The 25,249-nt window shown below is 29.2% G+C and overlaps 1 protein-coding gene across 3 annotated transcripts in view; it reads left to right on the plus strand.

Annotated features, from left to right (window-relative positions):
• Positions 1–4,192: 4,192 nt before the first annotated feature.
• LOC136977398 (dyslexia-associated protein KIAA0319-like protein) overlaps positions 4,193–25,249 on the plus strand; it is a 44,404-nt gene continuing 23,347 nt past the window's right edge. Inside the window, exons 1-6 of one of the 3 annotated variants that reach the window (XM_067272869.1) lie at positions 4,193–4,401; positions 4,479–4,550; positions 15,283–15,455; positions 17,055–17,342; positions 22,160–22,226; positions 23,993–24,275. In XM_067272869.1, coding sequence (XP_067128970.1) covers positions 15,377–15,455; positions 17,055–17,342; positions 22,160–22,226; positions 23,993–24,275 — 717 coding nt within the window. In that variant the 5' untranslated portion in view covers positions 4,193–4,401; positions 4,479–4,550; positions 15,283–15,376. The remainder of the gene's footprint in view (positions 4,402–4,478; positions 4,551–15,282; positions 15,456–17,054; positions 17,343–22,159; positions 22,227–23,992; positions 24,276–25,249) is intronic. The other 2 variants (XM_067272884.1, XM_067272876.1) reach the window with 2 other exon arrangements.

A 25,249-nucleotide genomic window follows, 5' to 3' on the forward strand; every position in this document is an offset into this window, starting at 1 on the left:
AGTTACGATTTGACACTATGTTGTAATGTACCATACTTGACATCAAGCGCAACGTAGTGTCAAGTGTTGTCATTTCATACTTTCACTTAACAAGTGATATCATGTCATATAATCTGAAATTATGCGCTAATAAAACGTGATTTCAAAATGATATTTTTACTAGGACTGCATGCACGCATTGCACCCCTACTAGAACCGGCCCTGTACCACTACAAATTCATACATACAGAAAAAAATCCCACAATTTTTTTTTGCATTTTTTTTGACGTTTCAAGGTGTCCTGAGCCCAAAAATGTAAAAATTTTGGGAGTCATTTTTTGACCGATCGCCATACTTTCCCCCTGTTATATACATAACAGGCGGAAAAGCAAAAGTGAGATGGCTTAAACCTAGAAGGCTTGTATTCAGCATTAAATTAATAAAAACTGAAGAGGATCGAGGCGGTTTAGGTGTCAGCTTCAGCCTATCTGTCCGGGAAACCATGAATTGAATTGGGCGAGCAACTCCCCTGGAATTTTCAGGAACGATCATTCCCGGATACGTCGAACCCCATTTTTCACCACAAGATGGGCATGGCAAAAGTTTCCCTTATCACCCACAGAAAAAAAACGAAAGTAATAATAAATGTAAATAATGATGATAAAGATAATGGATATCCTAATATATATAAAATATAATTCTCGAGGAGGAAGGAAATTATCTAAGCAAAGAAAAAAAATGGTTTTATTCAGATAAAAATGTAGGCTAAATGATCCTACGTGATTTTTTTGTTTATCTGGATTAGGTAAAGCAATAAGAAGGCAATTTTCCGAGGTAATCTTTCTTTCGTACATATAAAATATAAAATAAACTTAAATAATTAAAGTATTTTTATTACAACAGTAATTATAACATGGTAACTTCATTCTGTTTACTAAAACTTGTACTTATATGCACTGTAAAAACTAAAACCGGTTGACATACTTTCTAGCTATAATTTACATTTTTATATGTGTTGCATTTGTTTTGAGGTGCACGGGAATGTTTTAAGTGATAATTAAAACCTTAATAAAGATAATTTTTCGTAAGTACAGATATTATAATATTGCTAAGGATTTATTATAAAAATTAGGAAATTAATTTGTAAATTATATAATCATACGTGCAATGAGTAAAATTCGGAAAGTCATTAACAAAAACTTAGTTATAATTTAATTTAATTTTAGTTAAAGCTTTAGCTGCAAAATTTCTAATTGGTTTTTGCTTTGGTCTGTTTTATTATGCAATATTTTTTTTTTACGGTAGCGTAACTAGAAGCGATGTTAGGGGAGCATGAATTAGAACGTTCAAGCCTACATCCACCCCTGTACCAGTGTGGACCTAGCCATTCAGCTGTGCCCGAAGAGCAAACTCTTAGATATTATACATACGTGGCACATTCATGTCCTTTAATTAATGTAATTATTTAATTAGTGTGTGTGTGTTTTATATTTTTTTTTATTACTTAGAAAATACTACTTTTCAGGGACATAATTTATTTATTTCTTCGGATCATTAAGCTTGGAACAACATTTAATATAAGTTCAAAACTTGTAAAACGAGTAACTTTTCTATGTTTTTCCTTGTAATTTTGTTATGAATAATCGCAGTAAGATAGAGTTTAACCTTTCAGAGGAAAAAATATTAATATAGGTTATCTTTGGAAGTAGATAAAGTAATAAAAATTTAATTAAAATAAAAAAAAAAAAAGATTTTAATATGACAAACCACTTATACACATATATACAGTACAATACTCTAGTAGCTACAGTACATCCACAGTGATACAAGTAGAGGAGAATGTAGGTTGCATGTTTTAATTCGAGACTCCACGTAATATTGGTTCTAGTTACCCTACTGAGAAGCCACAACTTAGACTGTATAACTCATATCAATACAAAAGAAAAATGTAGTAACTGTAGGGGGTAACAAAAATTAAATTATAAAAAGGAGGACATGTAAAATAGTTTTGATTAAAAAAAACAATATAATATAATACAAATAAGCAATATTTACAAGATTTATTTTATAGTGAAGAACAAGAAAATGAAAAAATACATATATTATCAGTTTTGCTTTTTGTTTTTATATTACAAGGATTTACAATATCTACCAAAACGAAAACTTTATGTTTAAAAAGAGGACGTGTGGAAAAAGAAAACATATAGGAGCCCTAAATAACCGAGAATTTATCCCAATGCATTGAACATGGAGAATTTTATTTCAAACAGTACTTTCTTTGTGTGGTGGAAATTGCAACAAAATTCTTATTTTAAGACAGTTCTTTTGAATTTCCATCCTATGGGTTCCTGCACATTACCTTATATACCCGCCAGTGGTCGATTGGAGTAAACATCCTAACACTAACAGTTTGTGGCAAGTTCGCGCCTCCTTAACTATTTTTGGCTTAACACCTATCCTAAAATCTGGTTTCCGAGTTGTCAAACAGAGCCCGTCTCGAGTACTTCTCACAAATTCTTTCCTTTGCCATCACCATCTTTCTTTCTCTGATAAATGCTCTTGTGATCGTGCTTTAATAAATAATATTATTCACTGTACTAATAAATAGCTTATCTTCAATACATTTAAGTTAAACAATTTCCATTGGCTTAATCTCCATGGCTTCTGCTACACTTTTCTCCCAGTGCTCCAAATCTTTTGCGTTTTCTTCATCTCCATGATCATTTTTTTCAAATATAATCACAATTTAGCTCTATCTTAATCATCCTCCCACACTCTCTCAACTTTTGATTTACCCCAATCTTTCCCTATAGTTTCTCTTTCAATACGTACCCATCTCTACGCTTGGCCCTTTGCTCCTAGTTACACCTTACCTACTGTTTTCCAATATGCTTTCACTTCTATTCATCACTCTCTGCTGTCACTATACCTGGTATAACACGGATGATGAGACCACTGTGGTCCACACCCAACAGAAGAAGAAGAAAGATAGGGTCCGAATTCGAATTTCGTTTGGGGCAGATATTTCTAGTAACTCTGAATAAATCATATTCTATATTTATAACAAAGAAAAATGTCATAAAGGGATCCGAGTTCGATTACCATTCTGATCTTACAAGTAATTTGCTTGTCGGTATGAAAGAAGTTATAAATACATAGAAACTAACTTAAAACAACGAATTGGATTTAGAATAATATAACAACACAGCTTTATCGTAAATACATATATATAAATTTGAAACATTTACATAATTAAAATCTTGTATAGTAACCTCGAGCAACAATTTCCGTTCTATATAATTCTTATGATAATGATTCATTCCCGGCTATCAGAAAATCAATTCAATCGTTAATCTTAGTTATTATCTTAAATGATATAAAAGGAGAACAAGAATTGTTACGATAGAAAAGTTTTAGCGCCTATCAGAACAGATAACGTATATATTAAATTATATTTGATTTAATTTTGAATTGTTAATTTATTGTAAATCATATCAACAATAATATTTTTCCTTATATTTTTATTATAAATACTCATAATTAATACAAATTTTGGTAGATTATCTATTTTTCTTTATTCTTTTGCCCATTAAGAGGGCCTTTTTAGCAAACCCATTGGGATGCAGGAATGACTTTCTATGAGAAATTGGTCCCTATTTAGGTGTTAGACACATGAAATGTGAACTCTTTATGTGTCTAAAGAAAATTTTACTGGAGGACACTAGTGCGAATGTCTTCAAGAGCAATGGAGTAAGATAATAGCGAGGTTGAGGCCGAAGTTTTAAAGGCGAAAACGTGTACATCGGACGTTCAGCGCCTCTTTCCTGTAAGCCTAGAAGTTTGACAATGGCGTTTGGAATGTCGAGTATGATTCCACTGACTATCCAAACGCCTTTATCAAACTTCTAGGCTTACAGGAAAGCGGCGCTGAACGTCCGACGTACACGTTTTCGCGTTTAAAACTTCGGCCTCAACTCTCGCTATTAAGGAGCAGTAGAAGACGGGTTACGTGCCAGCCATTAGGGAAGCTTTCCCTACGTGCAGGAATGAGACAGTTTTATGTCGAAAAGTGCTTACCGATAATTATAGCATTTTAATTATTATTATTAAAATTAAAAATTATGTAAATTAAAATAATTAAAAATTATTCACTTTAAAAAAATTATAATAAGATTAATAATCAATTTGTCAAATTACCATTAGAGGGCGGAAAATTCCAAAACAGGAAAAGCAAATGGCGTTTCACTTGACGTTTGTTTCCAGATAAGATAAGAGTTATGAAAAAATCTTATTAAAATAATGCAATCTTTTATATATTAATATGCATCAAAATACATAAACGAACATGATTTGGTTAGAGTGCCTCATTGAATTTGTCTTTTTTAATAGAAACTGATGTTATTTATGTAAACACAAGCTGTGGTAAACAAACTTTTTTTTTTATATGTTTTGCTTGATCTTTGAATGCTTCTGACGTTTTTGTTTTTCTATCGATTCAGATTATATTTATATAATTAGACTTATAATTGGAATGAAGTAAAGCATTTCGTGTAAAGTCTCCCATATGTTAGGTATGTGGTATTTATAGTCTTTTAGGTTTATTAATTTAAACCTCACAAAAATAATATATCCTGCCTTTTACTAGATATATTCTACCTTTAAAGAGTTGGAAAGGTTGTTTGTCTGTCTATCTGTTTTCCTTTAAATGAATTGAGTAATGTATGAACTCTGAATGAGAGATTTGCCATCCTCAGAATTATAGACCCTCCACTGTATGAGTACAAAGTCTATGAAACCATACCTGTATGTGTGACCTTTTACCTCCAAAGGTCAATTTTTATCGTGAACTGGTATACTGCCTATACTCACCTATACTCCGTGTTGGTCGAGGTGAGCGATTGCTTGCCTTGACTGATGCGGAGCATGGAGCTGTGCACTTTGATGTAAAGTGACGGCAACTGCCTCGGTCCCACACCCACTAAAACTATATAATGTCGAGTAGTCCACAAACGGTCGAGTGGGCTACTCAAAGCTGGCATGGTCATCTGGGTTAAATAGTTAAATGCGATAGTCTTAGTGGAGCTATGTGACTCGTGGTCGTGTGTGACCCAAAAGTAGGTCGGTTTCAGGGGCCGTATCTTGCCGAGGGTTGCGCGTAGAGGTATGGTTTCTTTGACTTTTTTGCTCTTGTGGGTTTGGTCTATGGCTCTGATAAGGTCCCAACCATCTCAGTCAGAGATGTAATTGTAGCATTTAAAGGAATATAATATAATATGAGAAATAAATCCTATCCTGCCTTTCACTAGATATATTCTACCTTTACGAGTTAGAAAAGTGTCTGCCTGTAATTTAATTTTTAAAGGCAGACAGACAGACAACTTTTTAAAGTTTTTTTTTATTGATTAATTAATAAAATTGAAATGTTTATAAATAAATAATATGAATTAAATTAATTGTTTTATAGATATTAAAGTAAATATTGATATAATAAAGTTAAGTTAATCAAAATATTGTATCAAATATCAAAATAAACACAAATAAATACTATAAATGATACAAAAACATTTTCACTAATTTTATTTTTTTAAAATTTATATTTAGATGTAATGTAATACCTAATCATACTATCTGCTAATGGTTAGGTATGTAGGTATTGTCATGTGCATAATGATCATTCAATTATTAATTTATGACTATAATGTTGTGTCAAACCTTAAAAAAAGTTAGTTTTTTTAAAGCTAACTTTGAGTCGTCATGTATAAATTTTAAGGAGGAAATGGTGTTGTCGATGGCTTGGCAGGCCTTGTTCGACACAACATTACTGTATAGTCTTTAACTGAATTATCGTTATGCATGTGACGATGCCTATGTAGCATTAAATTTATATTTATAGTTTCGAAAGGTTGTTTGAATTATGTTGTTTTAAAAAATTTTGCAAATTAATGTCTGTTTCAATAACGTTCCATCGGGTGACCATTCTGTTGCACCTGAAGAAGAACTCGGAAGGAGTTTGAAACATTTGTGCAGTGTTCGTTTTCTGGATTGTACACACTAGGAATTTGTTCTGTGTCTGTTGTACTGTACATTTGTTTTTAAATAATGAACATTGCTTTAATTTACTTATTTCTCTAGCATAATCATTTTATTTCAACATTGATTTTAACAAATGTGATATCACAAATCCTAGAATTGCAATTGGATAATGGCATTGTACCATCATAAACCGTCTTTCTACAACACATAGCTTAATGGCTTTCCTAACTTTGGCAAACCTAAGGTCTGTTTGGAAATGTTTACTGATTAGTTAGTTGGCAACTGTAAAAGATGTAATCAGTATTTGGTTGGTTACTCATTAACACGCTGTTCAAGATCGGTGAGTATTGTAGCAAGCAGTATATCATTGGAAAGTTTTTAGGTGATATTTTTAAATGACATCAGGTCTAACTATAACTGGTAAGTATTTCTGAACATAACCTAACTGAGAAAGTTCAGACTACAAATATTAATTGGTTATAGCTGCTGATTGCTGTTAAGAGACTTATTGTGACTAGAGTATAAAAGAAGAGAGTTTACACAAATCTAATTTAAACTTCTGTTAAGTGTTTGATCTGACAATTAGTTGAAAAATATTTAATTAGAAATAAATAGATGCACTTCTGAATTTATATAGCAATTGTTTATACTATTTGTTTGTGTATATTTTATGAATTTGATACAATATTTTGATTAAATAAACTTATGTCAATAATTATCTTATTACTTTCCCATTTTTGTTATATATAACAGAGGGAGAGTATGGTTATCAGTCAAAAAATGACCCCCCTAAGATATTTACATTTTTGGACTTAGGAAACCTTGAAATGTTGAGAAATGCAAAAAAATTTGGGAGTTTTTCCGTATATATGAATACGTATGTGTGTGTGTAAGATGATAATAAATTACAGATCATATAAATTATCACATCAGATAATTTATATTGTCAGTAATGTTGTAGTTAATGAAAGCTGAACTGTTAATCTGATATGACATTCACTTAGAATAAAAATATGTGAAAGTTACATATAATTGATATCATTTACATTCCTATATTAATACAGTATTAATAATAATTATTAATGATAGGATGACTTGCCTGAAACTTTCATCATATTTCATCACTATTTTTTTATTGATTTATAAGGCATACACTGCAATGTATATAAAATGAGCATTTATTTATTCTGACATCATGACAATGCTGGGCTACCATTTTTAATCATATTCTTAATTTATTTAATTTAAAATGTATGTTCTCCATCTTAAAGTTATGGTGTCTTGCCCCTGTACATCATACTTTTCCTGATATCAACAGTCATGCCATTTATCTCTGTAACTCCATTCAGGGGAATTTGTGTGACTTTTGGTCTAGACCATAAGTTCATATATAGTTAATCGGAGCCTCCTGTCCCTAAGCTTTCCATATCTGGTCTATCTAACACCATTCTCAAGATTAAGAACAGATGGATGGATGACAGTGGGAAATTATAGGTTTCCAGTTTTTTCAATAAGAAAATTTACTCAGTTCTCAGTTTCTGATATAATTAAATGCATCTTTTAATAAAATTAAGAAATTTGAATGTCAATAGTACATATTTCAACATGACACTACTTAATGGAATTATTAAAAATTAAAAATAAATAGGCCTACTAAAAATCTGAACTATTACCTAGTAGATCATGTAAAATTAACCAGTGACCCAGGTATGGTGGGATGATAAATGGGTTTCAATTGCTTAACCATTTATATCTCCCAAAATGAGTATTTGTTTAGGGTCAGACACATGCTTAACTAACATAATGTCTTTTCAATGTGCCGAATAACTCATCTAGAACATATTTTGCTAGTCCTGTATGAGCAAGCCTTTTACTGATGGAATGTTAATGTTCTTCTAAACATGATTTTATCTTCCTAGATAAAATCATGTTAACAGGAACACTAATATTTAATCAGTAAAAGGCACAGTGGGAGATAGGGATAGCATAAATATCAAAGTTTTATAAAGCAGTACAAGAGGATCTTTCCATACATATTAATCTTTTTAAAGTTGATAATAATTATTAATGATAGCTTCATGGACTTTAGTAATTCTATTAGTTTTCACAGTAAATACTCTAACGGATCAAATTGTAACTTGATATGATCTGTTTGCACTAGAGAATCATTCACTCTTTAAACAATACCGTCATTTTTACAAATGAAAGACTGTTTAGTTTTGTTTGTATCCAGAAACCTCAGACGTTATTCATGCAAAATTTCTTAACCTTATATGGAGTATAGAGAGGAATGTTGCTTCAGTTGTGATTATGATGCTTTATAACATGAGATGTAACAATGTTCAAATTTCATAATTTTATTAAAAGATATACTGAATTAATGCTGGAAACTGAGTAAATTTTCGTATTAATAATTATTTTTATACAAAAATGTGTTTTCTATATTTCCAGTAAAAGTGTTATATCATTTCAAGAAAATAAAACAAATTTGTCAAATTAGGAGAAGTTATGTTAACACAAATATAATAAATTAAGATTTAAAGTGGTTTATTAATTGTTTTTAATGCCTATTTTTCACATAAATATAATAATGATAAATCAGAACGTTTTTTGAATGTCATTTAATTAGATTTTTAAAGTAAAAAAGAAAAATTATTTATATAATTAATAATTAAAACAATTTTACTGCATACTCATACCTTGTATAGTTTTTTATTTAAAATTATTTATATCTAACTTAATGGCCATTTAAGATGGTTTAAATTGTTGGTTCAGTGAAAACTATTGCTGGATTGTAAGGGTTTTTTGTTTCGAATTATTTGAAATTTATCTAGTTTAGTTTCTTGTATATATAATGAATTTTTTATGTAGTATTTAAGGATTTTATCATGCTCTATATACAGTGTGACCCTCATTTATGGGTCACACTATATATATAACAAAATATAAGAATTTGATACAAGAAACTGTTTTATTTTATTCCTGTCCCTGATTTACAACAATGAACATTAACTAATATTTATAAGAACAGAGTAGTCTAATTAATTAATTACTATTACAATAAGATTGAAATTTTCATGAACTTTGATTAAATAGCTTGTATATTCCAATCTCCAATATTTTTTTGCTTCATTCACAGTGTATTTGTTTATTAGAAATACTGCCATAGGTATCTACAGATAGCAAAATGGGGCACTTGGCCTCCTGGGAATGGGTAAAAAATTCCATAAATTAAAATTGTAAAAGTGGTTCAGATATGTAACCTTATACTGTCGACCAAGGGCACTTTGATGCAATAACGTATTCTATAATCTACTTGTGAAAAGAATTCTCCAAAAATTAAATAAATAAATAAAAATTTATTGATGTAATTACTTGTCTCCAAGCTCTGTCCCCATGGAAAATTTTCTTTGGATGTTCATGGACAGTGCCATTCAATCTAGTGTTGTTGTACTGTTTAGTGGATAAAGAAATTATGATAATTTATTTGTTGTATTCCCTTTTCTCATTTCTTATTGGTTCCTTTTATATTAATAAATAACCTAATCAACACTTAGCATTTAATTATTAATAGTAGCAGTAATATAGCTTGATATAATCCGAAAATTGTTTGGCTTTTATTTTATTATATTCTATTAAGAATTGTCAGTAGATAGATAAATAGATGTTTTGTAGCACTTTCATATTTTTGGGGAATATCTGATAGGATGACTGGGTTATGTTGGAATGGAGTATAAATTTTAATCATAAGAAACTATGGATAAGCCCGTACCTATTTACAAAGATTTTAATTTACAAGACACTCTATGCTTGTAGATTTGGTTGTCCCATCCTGTTAGCATTACTATACTTGTTGTTGGTTTGGCCAAGCTCACATAGGTACTTCAAGTACTACTGCATGTCTGTAACAATTATCATTTTAAAAATTTAAAAAGAAGTATGTGTTTGAGAATTATTAGTGTAATGGTTTTTTTGCAGTTGTACTCAGTATTTTAGTTTCCATTAGATATTCATACTACAGTTGTGTGAATTTTTTCCGTATTCAGTACACGAAAGTCAACAAACAGCCCACAAGGAGGTGATTGAATGGAGAGGCATGGGGATCGACAGATCTGCCTATGAAAAATTTCTGGAAGTTTTTGACCGCCCGAATTTGATGCGAAATTCCCAGAATGAAAGGCTGATGCCTTAATTAACCACTCCAAAGTCCAGCCATCGATTCTTTCAGTTAGATTCATTCATTTGTAACTGAATTAAAAAATGTCTGCTTTATGTAGTTTTGGCAATTTTTTTGTCATATTTTAAAAAGTATTTTAAGTTTAATAACAAATATTTATATTTTTAAAGTCTCTTATTGATACTTTGGAGCTGAAATTTAAAGTAAAATTGTTATAGATCAAATATTATTTTCTTTGTGTTGTGCTCAGCATTAGTCATGTAGGAGATGATCACTAGAAGATGTGCACTATTTTAATGTTAATATATATTTCAAATTTACAATATAATTTAGATGTTTGTGATTTAATATAATTTAGAAGTCTGAGAATTATTATAATTAAAAATACCGTATATCTCGGCGGATAAGACGATAGTTGAACCATAAAAAATGGCCCCGAAAATCCGGCGTCGTCTTATAGGACAGATAGAAAAAAATTAGATTGAAATTTATGTAAATTAAAACCATTATAAAAAGACAGACAAACCATAATTATTTACTAGAAGAGAGTAGGGTATTTGCACAAAATAGAATAGCCCACAGGATGTTTTTGTAAATAGTCAAGGTCATTACTCGAATGCCCAAATTAGTGCGAATGTTTGCAAAAAATCACCAGATGCAAGAAAATAAAATTTGTTCATTCGAAAAATTACAAATAAGACATAATTCCATATACGCTATACAGTATTATTATTCAGATAATGATTGCTGATCTAAACTAAATTCATAGGCCGTTGATAGTTTGGGGGTCGTCTTATAGGACAGATATATGCTAAAACTATAGAACTTCGATGGAAATTTATACATCGTCTTATCTGAAGGTCGTCTTATCCGCCGAGATATACGGTATTAAAAAATGTGTAATTAATGAAAAAATTGATACTGTTAAAGCCCTCATAGGATTATTTTTGGATCTCAAAGGTGTAACGAAGGACAAAATACGAAGACACTTTTATTTTTTTAATTTAGTGTTTCTTCTACATGTGTGATAGCTAAGAAAGTTGAGTTAGTTATTAATTTAATTTATATTTTTTAAATCACAGATTATCCTGTATTAATTATTGAGATTAATGTTCCAACTCTCTACTTCTTTGCTTGTTTTTCTCAATTCAACCCTCTTCACTCCCCTCTTGGTCCAACCCTTGATTGATTCTCTTCCCCTCAGTTCAACCATCCACCAATGTCCAAGTGGATAAAATCACTGAACACTGGTAGTTGGTTGTGGGTTCGTGCCTCACCAATGGGCTGGCCAGGTAGAATTTTCCAGGTTTTTTTCATGTTAGTAATACCTAAATAGGGACCAGTTTCTCACGAAAGTCCTCCCATGAAGCATTCCTCTCAGCAGATCACCCACTTGTCACGTTGCCATAATCAAATAAACCAAACCTCAGTTCGACTCTCTACTCCCACTTGTTTCGCTTCCTTCTCATCCCAATTTCTCCACTTGCTTCGTTTTCCTCTTGATCCAATCACCGCCCACTCGCTTGCCCGTGGGTTTTGCCTTCTTGTGTCCAATACAGACATTCAAAGAAAAATTTACTATATTTATAAATTATATAAATTTTAATTTTAAAATTTGAAATAATAAATTAGCATTAAATGACATTTATAACAGAATATAATATCTATATAGTAAAATATGTGGTTTTCTCATATTCGGATCAAGACACTAAACCTTGTGTTGTGTTATTGTTCATTTGCTTTCTTTGTCTAACTTATATATTTGATTACACTAAAGTTCTTTATTTTTGTGTAATTTTTGAGTTTAAAAATTGTTCCTCTCAAATTGCAGAAGAATAAAATGGTATGACTAGAATAGAATAGACAATTTTTAATCCAGCAGTTAATTATAATTGATTAATAGAATGAAAAATGAATGTTTGCAAACAAAAATTAGTATACAGTTAATCTGTGCACACACAATAGCAACTGCAATTTGCAGCTGTTCGGTCTTCATATTTATTTAAATTAATCCTAATTAAGCATTTAAATGTAAATGTGTTTTAAATCAAACTTACACACCACCTTTCATTTTTCAATGGCTAATTTTGTTTTTTGTTCTATATTTCAAACTTGAAGATGGATAATAAATACAGCCCAGCCTTCTTTTTTTTTTTTGATATTATAATTAGCAGTTAATGTTACCTATGGTTCCAAAATGGTGGTTCTGATTCCGGCAAATAGAAGAAAGGAAACAATGGGGATGCACGTTATAACCTAACCTAACCTAACCTATTCTAATAAATTACCATAATTATTACCAACAAAATTATTAGAATAGGTTAGGTTAGAACGTGCATCCCCACTGTTTCCTTTCTTCTATTTGCCGGAATCAGAGACAAGCCACCATTTTGGAACCATAGGTAACATTAACCTAATTAGCTGTTGGATGAAAGGTTGTTGTTTATTGAATTAATAATTTATTTGGTATGCGAAAATTCCATGATGTTATCCTGATCGGGATGTGAATTATGTATTGAAAGTCTTCCGGAATAAAAATTATTAATTTGAAACGATTAAAAATTGTAAACTTGGCATATTTTGAATTTACAGTTACATGTCACTTAACAACAGGCTGTATATATGATAGAGGCCCATAAGAATGTAATGGAGCTGAAAAGTTTGTGGCTGCTCTGCCTATTTTACGCTTAAGAAAATAAATATCATATTTATTCTAGTAAACATTGCCATTTAATTGTAAGCACTCCCTAATAAACAGTGCAGCTGCAAACTGAAAAATTGCATTTTCTGTTCAATGTTGTCAATCTTACCTTATGTTAAAATGTGAGTGTTGCACTGTTGTTTAAATAATAATAAGGTGAAAAGTTGCTGGGTTTATTTCATTAATTGTTTTCTTTGAATAATAATCACACCCAATTTATAAAAAATAGAAATAATAGACACCCTCTAACAGTAAATGCTATGTAATAAATAGTGCAGCTGCAAACTGAAAAATTTAATAAATAAACAATATGCTGTTTATTAGAATAAGTACGGTACTTATTATTGTGTTATAATTGTTACGTATAGTCTATATGAATAATAAAGTATACCATTTAGTCTTGTCTAATGTAATGATATACAGTCGACTCCGCATAAGTCGACACCCAGATAACTCAACATCGTAGGTTAATTAGTCAGTTTTCTGTGGTCCCAGCCGACTTACGTAGGCAATAAAGTTATTAATGTTAAAAAAAACTCGGTTTACTCGACATCGTTTAACTCATCACCACCGGATAAATCAACATACTTTTTCTGTTTCACACTTTTTAGAATTCTGATAAGTCAACTCCCCCCTCAAAAAATGAGTTCACACCATACAGTTTATTGTACAGTGTGAACTCATTTTTTCAGGAGGGGAGTCGACTTATCAGACGTCTAAAAAGTGTGAAACAGAAAAAGTATGTTGATTTATCCAGTGGTGACGAGTTAAACGATGTCGAGTAAACCGAGTTTTTTTTAACATTAATAACATTATTGACCTATGTAAGTCCGGCCGGGACCACAGAAAACTGACTAATTAACCTACGGTGTTGAACTAACGCTTCTCCCACACCGGGTTGTATAAACAAAAAAATTAAATATCTTCTAAAACCGATAACCGGTGCGAACTATTTTTCGCTGCCCCTCCTGGGCTCTTCCTCAGGCCAATTCTGGATTTGATAATCGAACAGCATAAAATAAATGGAACGTGTTCCGTAATTTAAATGATCGAGTACGAGAACGGCACGCGGTTGCCCAAATGTACTCGATCGTTTAAATTACGGAACACGTTCCATTTATTTATGCTGTTTGATTATCAAATCCAGAATTGGCCTGAGGAAGAGCCCTGGAGGGGCAGCGAAAACGTTCGCCATTTCGAAAAATAGTTCGCACCGGTTATCGGTTTTAGAAGGTATTTAACTTTTTTGTCTACGGTGTTGAGTTATCCGGGTGTCGACTTATGCGGAGTCAACTGTATTTCTTGTAGTATCTTTCCACCATTAAATTGGCCATGAACAAATTAATGAAACAATTTAAAGTGATATATTTCAGAGAAACATTGAAAGTAGATGGAAAATAATATCAATGAAATTTTTAAAATACTTTCAAAATTCTCATTAGGTTTTATGTCGGAAGTGATAAAATAAATTACTGTTATTCAGGTGAAGTCAGTTTCAGCCAATTGACGTCTTTCTTTACATCATGTATTTTAATCATTAAATTGTCTGATTAATTTTCTCTTCTCAAACTGGAAGTAATTGAATGCGAAAAGTTAAATGTGTTGTGTTTATGATGCAGATCAGTCCATAGCATCATCACGGATTTGTTTGGTGAAATGGAATTTTATGATCGTTTGGAAGAAATTTATGGACTCTATAAATCTATAAATCTTTCTATAAAGTATAATCAAACGGATTTGTAAAAAAGTGTATAAATAAAATAAAAGATAAATTTTCTGAAGAACAATTTGAGAGTAAAGAAGGCAAAATTAAACACGTCTGTAAAAGCCATAAATAAAAAGAATTTCGCTTTTATTTATAAGATTTTTTGCTGTAGTTTCTAAATAAATTTTTTGCGTTACTTATAGCATTAATAGATTTAAAAATACAAGGCTCAGTACAAAATACTTAACCACGTATTGATTGAATTGTGAAATAGGGTCACGTTTCTAGTAGTAAATAAGTAAATAGGTTAAAGTGGCAAGTTTTTATAGCAAGTTTACGATTAAATTCGTGAATAATGCTTAACATAGATTGTTGCATTCGACTTAAAAATAAACCAAACCCGGTAATATTTCACTAATTTAAATTGAATTATCAAATTGATAAGTTCATAATGATAACACTTATATTATAAATATGTAGCTGATCTTATTCAGCGTTTTCTGATAATTAATAATGTAGCGCCATGATTTGAAAGAATTACATGTTTGGATATCGTTTCCGATTTTTTTTACTGATAAATTAGTTTTTAAATCATTATTTTCTCTGCGTGATAGATTATTTTTGTGGATTGTAAATGCTATAAATAATTTATATAAAAAATTAAATATATTTTATTCTTCTTTCTAGGTCTTTGTATACAATCAAGTACTAAAAGTTTGAATGAACAATTTTCCTGAATCTCAATTGAATATTTTGCTCGTCAATGTTTTTGGAATAAAAAATGTTAGAAAACATTAAATGGATTTATCTTTATGCGGCAATTTTTATTTTGCTACCATTTATAGTTCATATATTAGCAGGTAAGTTTTATTTATTATTATTATTATTATTATTGTATGTTATTTTTGTTAAATTTATTTAAATATATTGAATTAAATACATTCTTGTAAAAACAACAGTCATTAATAAGGAAGTCGCAAACTTGAACATTTAATGTATTAAATGTTTTTTGAGGATTTTTTCCTTGATAGATACTGTCGACGAATACTTAATTAGGCGCTTAAAATTTAAAAATTCAAAAATCTCGAACGATTTAGTGACTCCATTCTTGATAAAATATTGTCGTATGATATTTTTATGCAATTAAATTTATTAATAGAAAGATTTTTCAAGATGAATAATTTTTTATTAATAAAATGAATAAATAAACTGCTAATAATTTTTTAAACTGAATGTATAAACAAATACAAAACACTAAAATATTCAAGTACTTAATAATAGTGAGGTTGAGGCCGAAGTTTTAAATGTGAAAACGTGTACGTCGGACATTCAGCGCCGATATCCTGTAAGCCTAGAAGTTTGGAATATCGAGCATGATTCCCCTGACTTTCCAAACACCATTGTCAAACTTCTAGGCTTACAGGAAATCGGCACTGAACATCCGACATACACGTTTTTGCGTTTAAAACTTTGGCCTCAACCTTGCTATTTTAGTGTTTTTGTATTTGTTTGATTAGAATTGTATAGCTCTAAACTGAATAGAAATTAAGTTCAAAGAAATTTTTAAAATGTATTTAACCATAACAGAAAAAAAAAGAAAAAAAAAACAACTTTTACTGCTATTTTGCTGAGTTTTCCTACCACGTTTTCACTTTGTTTTTGTCACTATTGCACTCAAGTTTCCTTGTGCTGTTTGATTGTATTGGTCTTATTGCAGGTCAAACTCATCTATTGTAGACACAAACACATCTAACCAATTGTATAGTTTTAATGTGCTGATGCTTTGCATTAATTAATTAATCATTAAGTTTAAATTTTGGCTTACATTATATAAAGTAATTTATTTTTAATATATTTCTTTTTTAATAAATAAGAAATAATATTATGTTAATTCTGAATAACTGCAATGTAGCTCAGTTTTTCTGCAATTATTATCATAATTTTTTGCATATAACCTGTGGGTTATCTGAATCAAAGTAAACTTAAAGGCAGCACACAATACACAATGTTGCAGATTATGTGAAAATTTTTCTCTATTCTAGCAACATTTTGCCATTATGGGTTAACTGCAGGAAATTATGGTATACTTTAATCTCTGAACAGTTATCCCATTAAAATGCAGTAAATTAAAGTGTTATGATCAAGTAGAGTTTGAATTAAGTTTTATATATTAGAAACAGTGCCTTAACATACAATGGTGCGCGATTAATAGTGTGTGTTACGGCGTTGTTCTTTAATATTTTATTTGCAGACATATTCCATTAAAGATATACATATATCGCGGGCAAAAAAATTAAAATTTAAACCTCGTGGAATTTATGAAATTTGTTTTAATTTTAAATATTAATTTTTGAAATTAAAATTAATAAAATTTTTCTAATTAAATTTATAAAATTTCAGTCGATTATATCAGTTATTTATTTTTTTAAAATATAATTTTATTTTATTTATTTATTTAGAAAGTGAAACTGTTGATATTCAGTGTCCAAATTTTGAGGAATTAAAAATACATAAGCATGTTACTCCTTGGGGTAATACGACCGCCGGTCACTTCACCGAAGTCAAAGAAGCAAATACTTTGACGTCTTGCACTATGGAATGTTGTGTCGAAGATACCTGTAATGTTGTATTTTTCTTTAATGGAACATGTTTTTTAATAGAATGTAATAGCAAACAGGATTGTCAGCCATTGAAAAGAAGCGGAACAAAATTTTCAGAGTCTTATATGGTTATAGTAAGATCATCAAGTATGTTACTTTTTTCAATGTTGAATATCAGTTTTTCTTTATATTTTACTGTTAATTTCAATTTAAATATACTTTTTTAATGATTAATAATTATAGTTAGATAGTAGCATTTATAGTTATGAAAATTGATATAGTAACAATTCAAATCAAAAAATCTTAATAATATAATGAACAAACATATTCAACCAACTTAAATGGCAATCTTTAGGTCCTAGAACATAACTTAAAGCACAGTTTATAGGTGTTTGATAGAACAAAGATAAACATTTGAATATTAACATAAATATGAAAATTAACAACAAATCAATAAAATAACAAGGATAAAAAAGAAGTAAATGTGGAAATTAACTAAGTATGGTGAATGATCAGTGTCGTTCTATTTTATTATTCTTTCGAATTGGTTTGGAAGTGAAAATCAGATGGAGGTCTGAGTAGTATAACTGGCATTGCAACTGCACAGAAGCAAGATTTGTAGATTTGAGTCTCACTCCATATTGATCTTTTCTTCCAGAATATTCTAAATTAAATTATTTTTAATAATTAAATTTAATGTGAGAAGGTGTCTTAACTACCTCTCTCTAGTTCAAATTACTCGGTATCTTAGTTATCTATGTTATATCCCAGTTCAGACTATCTTGTTTAATTGTTAACTATTTAAATTTCTTTCATTAAATTATTACTATTTAAAATTTGAGACTTTTTGTTTCGAATTGTTTGAAATTTATCTGGTAGAGTTGGTTTCTTTTGTATTAGAAAGATTTAATATAATAATTGCATTAAATGTGACATATTGATGAATGATATAGGTTAATAAAACACCAAATTAAAATAAATGGAGAGAGCTATTAACAGTGTTATATTCAGTACATATAATTTAGAAATATATAAATGCACACTCAGATTATTTGTGTGTAAACTTAGAAATTACAGCAGTTTTTATATACAGTAGAATTTCAATTATCTCAGGTAATGTGGATTGATGCTACCTCAGATAAACTAAAGGTTGAATAAAACAGCCACAGCAATTTCATATTATAAGTTACAAATATAAGAGACTAGCTGTTGCTTGCAACTTTGCCCGCATGGATTTTGCAAGCAAACACCATTTATATTTTCAACAACTATATAACACCTACCGCTGAGAATGATGAGAATTGCTGAAAATCAAACAAACTATTTTCAATTTGATCAATTTTCTGGAACGTTTACAATCGTTCTATAATCGAACCAATATGCAATAACAAATTCGAATTTAAAATGGTTCAAACATTTGCTTAAAAAATCGAAATATATAAAAATATTTATAACAATGTCTGAAATGTTATCAATTTAATACACTTAAGTACTCAATGAAGACTAAACTACATAGTTGAAAACAAAAAATTGCATCTAAAATAGTGCAGTAGAAATTGTTTTTCCGGTTAAGCCTTAATGCTCTCCCTCTCCCCCTGCAGGGAAATTTTGAAAAATCCCTTCTTAGTGAGCATTCTCATGAAGTACCCTAACTGTGTACCAAATTTCACCTCAAGGTTCAGCGGTTTTCTCTGGGCAATGATGAATCAGTCAATCAGTCAGGACAAGTAATTTTATATATTTAGATTTATATGATACATTACTTGTTCTGACTGACTATAACTAGAGCAATAATTTTTACATCAGTTATTATACAAAAAATACAGACAATAAGAATAAAATATGTACTAACGTAATTACGTTTTACTACGAATTTTCTGTCTCACATTGAAATAAAATGATAAATTGTAACAGAAACAAATCACATGCAATCATTTTAAGCTTTCTTTTATGAATTACAATAGAAGAACAGTAGCTTATTCACTTACAAGATGCCTCGGTTTATCAGAATTCTATTGTAAATGGAAATTATCTTTTAAACTTAAAGCTTAAAATTGATATATTGAATATTTTAAGAGATGTTAATGGCTAGTTTTAGAAAGTCATTCACTAATTACATTAGGCAATAAATAAAAAATAGGAATATTATATAGCACAAACATTTATAAACTAGAGTGGTTGTAATTTTAATAAATATTGCGAAAACTTATTCAATGAAATATTAAATATTCATTTATGCAACTTAAAAAATTTAAATGTCAAAATTTATAAAGTAAAATATTTAATTAAATAAATAAATTTTAGTTTAGGTACATTAATAAATTTTATTAATAATTTAGAAATAATTAATTTATAATTAAGAAATTTAACTTTTTTACAGTCACTTGACGATATTTCGTCACCTTAGTGTTGTACAAAAATCGGAACTTGACAATATATCGTCAACATCAAATTTCTTTAATTTTAATGAAAAATCTTTATCTAGATTGCAGCTCTTTACAGTACATGCATATCATTACACTCTGTTTCACATATCTTTAATTAGATGGCAATGTCATTAATTAATATATATATATGTTATTTTTTAGTATTGTTTTATTTTTTGTTATACTTCTGTTTACTGCTAAATTGGCAAGTCCTACATATATATTTGAGATTTATGTAATATATTTTATAATTCTATTTATAATTTTTTCAAACAAAGAAAATGCGTGTAATCTTTTGTTTTATTCTTCGTATTTTATTATTTTTTTTTAGTTCTGTTTTGCTATTTCATTATACTTTTGTTTACTGTTATATCTGTAAATCCTACATAAATATTTATTATTTATATAATTTATGGTTTTGTTTATAAATAAATAAAAAACAATACAGTAAATTATATAAATAATAAATATATATATATATGTAGGTTTTATTGATAAAGCAATAAACAAAACTGTAATAAACATCAAATAAACAAAAGTAAACTAAGTAAAAACAAAACATTGCACGTGTTTTTCTTTGTTTAAAAAATTATAACTGAATATAATTACACTAAAAATTAAACAAATAATCAACTTATATATTTAGGAGTTATGAAAAGAAAAAAAAAACATAAGGATTATAAAACAATAAAACAAACCTGAAAAAATAAAAGAACACACGTATTTCCTTTGCTTGGAAAAATTATAAAGTTTTGTATAAAACTCAAATTTTTTTGAAAATTATCAATTTTTATTATTTATGTTTTTTAAACACATGCTTATTTTTATAATATACATGAAAACTACTTTTTATACTAAAATATCAATCTCATTTAACAGGTTCACAATAACCATTAAAGTGTCAGTTAATTTTAGACTTATAAAATATGTAAACATTAACTTTTTGATATAAATAAGAATTGCTTTTCATTAATTATGTCAATATGTATAAATCTTATACCAAAATGTAAAGGACAAACTTATGCTTTAAGCTAGCTCAATAACAAAGTTGAATGAATAAAAATAAATTATTTTATCTATTGTCAAAGTGTAGTATAAGATTACAAACAAACAATAGGTGACAATAAACTAATTTTTTTGTAACTAATTTTTGATACAGTAGAGAGTCGTTTATCCGAATCAATTGCAGACTGGGGTTGTTCAGATAACTGATTTTTCGGATAACCGATTATGTATGAAAAAATATGTTAACTAGTCCGATATTGAAATTTTTTTCCGTTGCGTGTCGCTTTGTGTTGAATTTTCTTCGATTTTAAGCCTAACGAAAATTTTTATAATAATAATCGAGGCTATTGTATCGTTAAAAATTATTTCTCCATTTTGTACAAACAAAATAAATATATTGAAGAATATAAAAACATGAAAATTATACTTTAGAAGTAAATCTAGTATCAAAAACGTTCGATTCGGCACGACACAGTCCGACTGAAAATCGTTCCGATTACTGGCGATTCTGATTATCGGGTTCCGATTAACGACTCTCTACTGTATTAACAAATAAAAATCAAATAATCATAAACTATGCAAACAGGTGTATACAGGATTTATTCCAAACCAGTACAATAAATGTTGAATTTTTAACAAATTTTTAAATAATATATGTCTAGTGAGCTTGAGTGATTGAGCATTTCAAGCTACAAGCACAGTAGAACCAGTTGTCAGTAAAAGGGTTAATTATATTTATTGAATAAATGTGGCATTAAATTTCTTAATGCTTCAAAATAATAATATTTATTGTAGTTTAAATATCATATTGCTTTATAAATATGCATAATTTTGCATTTATTGCTAAGATTGTCATTAAAGAATATGTTTAAATCATATTATGCTTCATTTATTTGTACATATTAATTTTAAAGGCTGATTTACATGTTATGACTATGCCAATATTTTCTCTTGAAATCGCGATACAGTGGACACATTTTGTTTGTACACACTTACAACTTATCGACAAGGATGTCGGCTCAACAAATCTCAACTATGTTGCAGAAAATCTAATCATTCATATTTTTTGTTCTTTGTTGCAATGTCGAACCAGTCGTTAACAAGATTGGAAACATGAGTTTGATTACATTCTTACCATTTTTCATAGATGCTTTTTTGCATGTGTTATGAATGACTTGCTAGTCATTTTGCAATACATTGTGTAAACATCTGAATTGTTGATAAATCTTGTTGATGTATTTTTAGATGTGACAAAATGTTGGCAGTGGTCGTATTGTGTAAACTAGACTCAAATTGTTTTGATTTTATGAAATTTTCAGAAAATGCAAAACACTATTACAAGGTAGCGATCAAATTATAATGCTATGAATATTTCAATCACTAGTTTATTGAAAATTAATCAATATTAATAATCTATGCTTCTATTTCATTGGGATTCTATCAAAAATACTATTTTAATTCTGTTTAATTGAGTATTTTTTAAAAATTCAATAAAGACTAGCTTTTTTTAATAATGATTAACATTTATTGCAGCTGTGCATAGTACAGATGAAGACTATAGATGGGATGATGATGATTTCAGATCATTTAGATCTTTAAAGTGAGTATTAAAAAACATTAGTTCAATACAATAAACTTTTTCTCGTATTAAAGAAAATCTATTACAAAGGAGTGACAGAGTTGGTCAAACTACGATTACAACAAAATGTAAACCAATATAAAAATTAATATCCATTGTTTGATATTTGATGTAATTTATCAGAAAGTTATACATAATATTAATATTTTTAGTATTTAACAACTAATTATAATTTTACAAAGTTCTGCTGTCCGATGAATACTTTTTCTTAAATACTTTTATGTGAATATTTTTACATTTGACCAAAACATGAATTACTGAAACCTTCTTCTGAATTACACAATCGACAATTTCTCATTATAAAATATATAACAGACTACTATCAATAATTATATAATTCTGACTTATACAAGTCTGAAAGAGCCTTATTTTTTAACAGTTTAAGTTCATGTTTATGTATGTTGTGATTTGAGGTTTAGACATGATTTTTATATACTCTTAGCTGGATTTTCAAAAAAAAAAAAGGCTTCTTAGTACCAATGTGATGGAAAAAAGAATTAACAAAAGCAAGTATATGATATCAATACTGATAATTTTATTTCATAATATATAAATTATAAATTATTCACATTATTAATTAATTATTTAATTAGTAATGTGAATAATTAATAATTTATGTAATTAATTAAATAAATAAATTATTTACATAAAATAATATATTTTTAAAACTTTTTCCCTCATATAGCCAATAAGAGTGTTGTCTTTTTTTCATGCACATCATGGGCTCAGCCGAGCCTAAGAGGGTGAGGGATGGGGTCTGACATATTAAGGTCAGACTCTCTTTGAAAAATTCCTGGAGTTTTTATACTGTTTGGACTTAGTCCTTTATTTACAAAGCAGTAAGCTATTGCCTTAACCATTTTGGCCATCCATCACCAACATAAAGGAATTTATAAGATATTTAAGTGATTAATTTTATTTAATGACAGTTGAACTACAGGCGGAGCGCCTGTAGTTCAACTGTCATTAAATAAAATTAATCACTTACAAATAAATCAGGTTCAAGTTTTTGTCATAAATCTAAAACTAATCTAGAAAGTACATTTGTATACAGAAAAATCACATATTGTTAGTGTTTGATCCTTTGATGTACTTAATAGAATACATTATGCTCATTTACCAGCTTGCTACTGTTTAATAGTGATTATTTTAAATGCAGTTTTTTTTTCACTTAATGTGCTTAGTTTTATAATGCCAAGTTGAGTTCCACAGTAGTAGAGCCATACTTTTTGCATTTATCTCATCTGTTAGATTTACTATTACATTTTGTATGTATTTTTGAAGCACTAATTATAAGAATTGCAAACAATAGCAAAATATGCTGTTACTTCAACATTACCAACTTTGATCCCACCTCATGAGTGGTAATGGAATGTCAACATTTGTATGAAAACAAAAAATGACAAAATGTGATAGAAATAAATTCACATTAATTATTTATTACTGGCTAAAGATTGACTTTGACACCATGCCGTGACTGAACTTCAGAATCTGTGCAAAATTTAAATTTTAGATTGTGGTCAATTGTTTGTAAGTCTGAAAGTTTGTAAGTCGAATGTTCGTAAGTAAGGGAAGCTCCAGTATTCCTATGTTTACATTGTCAGAAACATTTTAATTTGACATAAAACTATAGCAATGTCAATTAATTGATCTTATAAAAATGATTAATATATAATTTAATGTATTTTTGATAACTGTTGATTAATTTTGTTTTTTTATTATTACAGAACACCTCTATTTACTAATTCACCAAGAAATATAAAATCTCAGACTTCCGAATATTTAAACTCAAGAGAAGATTCTTCACAAACTTTGAAATCAACTGCAAAAAAAATAAAAACTTGTATATATGGTATAGGAATTGATTGTCCTACTCACGAACATTGCAAGCCAAAAAATCACAGAGCTCGCCAAGGTTTATGTTATTGCGATGACGGTTTTGTTCGTGATGAAAATTCTGGAAAATGTATACCTTTCAGTGCTTCTTCCACAAATATTTCTAACAATCAGGTAAAATTAAATATGATATTTTTGAATTATTATACCTTTTATTCCTATTGCTAATTATTGTTAATAAAGTGGTTGACATCGTTTCTTTGTCATTTTATTATGACAAAAAATTTAAGTGGTCTGTTTTAACCTGCAGTCACATGATGTTCATTGATTTTCTGCACCTACCAGTTTTTCTACATCCACAGGCATTTTCCATTATATTGATTTACTTAACTGTACTTCCATGATATCCTCATGCTACTTTCTATCCATTTAATAAAAAATTTTGCTTGAAAAAATTATACTCTGCTTATCATGGGCTTTCAAAAAACTGCTGTGAAAAATTGGCAACTTTTCCATACAATCCTATAAAAAGATGCATGTGACTGTAGCTTAAGAAATAAATAAATTTATTTCACAGTAATCAGCAGAATATACTTTGTTATACTATTCAAAAATATTACAAATTTAATTAACAAATATAAGTACTAATTTTGATAATTCTGGCTGATTTATTCAATAATAATAATAATAATAACTCTCTGTGGTCACCATCTGGTTGTGGTGGGAGAGCCCAGTAATTTTACTGATCCATAGAGCAATGCAGGCTGGAGCACAAGCTCCTGGTAGGGACACCCATGCCAGTAAGGTCTATGGGGAGAAATGAAGCTAAGAGTGACCACACCCACATTCAGTGGAGATATTTATTATGGTAGTAACCAGATCTAAATGTGATACTGGTTTGGACATTGCCTGGGTTAACAAGGTCTGCATTCGTGAGTTAGGCAGATGATCAAAAAATAGGCCACAATTTCTTTTGGCTACCAGTGGCAAAAGCAGTGCCAGTCCAAGCATGGCTACTGCAATGCCCTTGGCAGATGTGAGGAACCAACCTAGCCTTGGTGTTTCTGTGGCAATGCATCCACAGACCACAAAGGGCGGAAAATAATGCCAATGGATGAAATGGACATCAGAAACAAATGAGTTTATCA

Source organism: Centruroides vittatus, unplaced genomic scaffold, assembly GCF_030686945.1.
Source record: "Centruroides vittatus isolate TY-2023 unplaced genomic scaffold, ASM3068694v2 contig_1113, whole genome shotgun sequence".
Lineage (NCBI taxonomy): Eukaryota > Metazoa > Arthropoda > Arachnida > Scorpiones > Buthidae > Centruroides > Centruroides vittatus.